Source organism: Dendroctonus ponderosae, unplaced genomic scaffold, assembly GCF_020466585.1.
Source record: "Dendroctonus ponderosae isolate FM_Combo_2020 unplaced genomic scaffold, Dpon_F_20191213v2 Dpon_F_20191213_4, whole genome shotgun sequence".
In the NCBI taxonomy this organism is placed as follows: Eukaryota; Metazoa; Arthropoda; class Insecta; order Coleoptera; family Curculionidae; genus Dendroctonus; species Dendroctonus ponderosae.
In genome coordinates, this window is record NW_026018611.1 from 12315926 (window position 1) to 12317738 (window position 1813).

General features: G+C 37.1%; 2 protein-coding genes across 3 annotated transcripts in view; both read left to right on the forward strand.

The window, feature by feature from the left end:
- Positions 1-1813, forward strand: part of LOC109537790 (flocculation protein FLO11) — a 137549-nt gene that overhangs the window by 76814 nt on the left and 58922 nt on the right. The gene's annotated exons all lie outside the window — the stretch shown is intronic.
- The window catches only part of LOC109537158 (putative nuclease HARBI1), a 2093-nt gene continuing 727 nt past the window's right edge, over positions 448-1813 (forward strand). The window contains exons 1-2 of the mRNA XM_048665537.1: positions 448-930; positions 992-1385. Of these exons, the coding sequence (XP_048521494.1) occupies positions 827-930; positions 992-1385 (498 nt within the window). The 5' untranslated portion in view covers positions 448-826. The remainder of the gene's footprint in view (positions 931-991; positions 1386-1813) is intronic.

Consider the following 1813-nt stretch of genomic DNA (forward strand, 5'->3'; position numbering starts at 1 on the left):
AAACTTAAACTCTTCTAAATTTAAAACTTAAAAGTCCCGAAAAGGGCAGTCAAAAAAGAGCAAAAGTTCCAACGAACTAGCTCAAGTAAAATATCCAAAACATCTCTTATTTTACTTTCTCTATGGGTTAACCTAAATGTCATTCGAATAAATTTTTCACTTTTAAACATTTAATTAGGATTACAAACACTTACCTGTGAAATGTTACACCACAAGTTTTATGTTTTGGTGTTAGGGAACAACCACACGATACACAACTGACCATATTTTATTAACGGCAAACGACGAATCACGTGAACACGGAATCACCAAACTAACGATGAGTCATACGTGGAGGCTCGACATGGCCGCTTTCGACTCGCGCTTTCTCTCAAGGATAGTTCGAAATGCTCCTTCCTGTTAGTTTTATATTCAAAGGTCTGTAGTTAGGGTTAACCTTAATCCTAAGTTATCCCTAGCTAAGAATAAGTTTTAAGGAAGACTGGTGCAAATGGCCGTTAGCAATGTTACCAGGTAAAACTTCATCTTAGCTAAGTATCACTTAGGGCTAAATCTACAATTGCGGTATATACCAGGAACAAGTTCTTCTTGGTATATCTTTGTAAAATTGGGTTCTACAATAGTCGAATAACGTTCTACTCGGTGTAAATGGCGGTATAACTTATACCACTGAAATGAACCGGATATACTGCAGATAAAGTTGTTTCTTCGTTCTATTGGTCAATGAGTGACAGCGTCTTATTTCTTGGTCTGGTTTCATAACCTACAGTTTCTCCATATGTAAACAACTTTGTCACGCGATTTTAAGAAATTTTGATTTACTACGATGGCGGGAAGAAATATGTCTGTATTTGATTCTGATGAAGAAGACGATATGTTTGATAACATGTTGACAGTAACACCTCGGAGACCTAAAGTTTTAAAAAATCGGTAAGTGAATACTAGGACTATATCTATTGGTTAATATTGATAAAAATTGTATTGGTTTCAGACCCAATTACTTTATAGAATACACCGATCTGGAGTTTTTTACTCGGTTTCGAATGCAAAAGCAAACCTGTGAGACCCTGTTGCATGTGATTGTGAATGATCTCAAATCTCAGACAGAACGGAGTCGAGCTATTTCACCAGCAACTAAATTATTGCTCATTTTAAGATTTTATGCCACTGGAAATATGTTCATATCAGTTGGAGATTTTGAAGGAGTAAGCAAAACATCTGCCTGTTCAATTGTGAGACAAGTTTCAGAGGCTATTGCTCGGTTGCGTCCGAGGAATAGAAGATTTCCCGAAAATATTGCCACCAGACAAAAAGCGAAAGAAATTTTTTATAGAGTTGCCAGATTTTCACTGGTCATTGGTGCGATTGACTGCACGCATGTGAAAATCCAGTCTCCTGGAGGAGAAGACGCTGAGCGGTTCCGTAATAGGAAAGGATACTTTTCATGGAATGTTCAGACAATTTGCGATGCGCAATTGAAGATAATTGACATAGTGGCAAGGTGGCCATGTTCATGCCATGACCAAACTATTTTCAATAACAATCAAGAGCAGATTTTCCAATGGTGAATTCCCAAATTGTGTTATTTTAGGTGACAGTGGCTATGGAAACACTAACTATTTACTTACACCACTGTCAGATCCTTTCACAGCTCCTGAAAAACTATATAATGAATCACACATAAGAACCAGAAACTGCGAGTAAACGCCGAGTTATCTTTGAATATTTCCTTCGTATGATAATCTGTCCGTTTGAAGTGTGCAATTATCGAAAAATTACAGCGGTAATTGCACAGTGTGCAATTATCACTCAA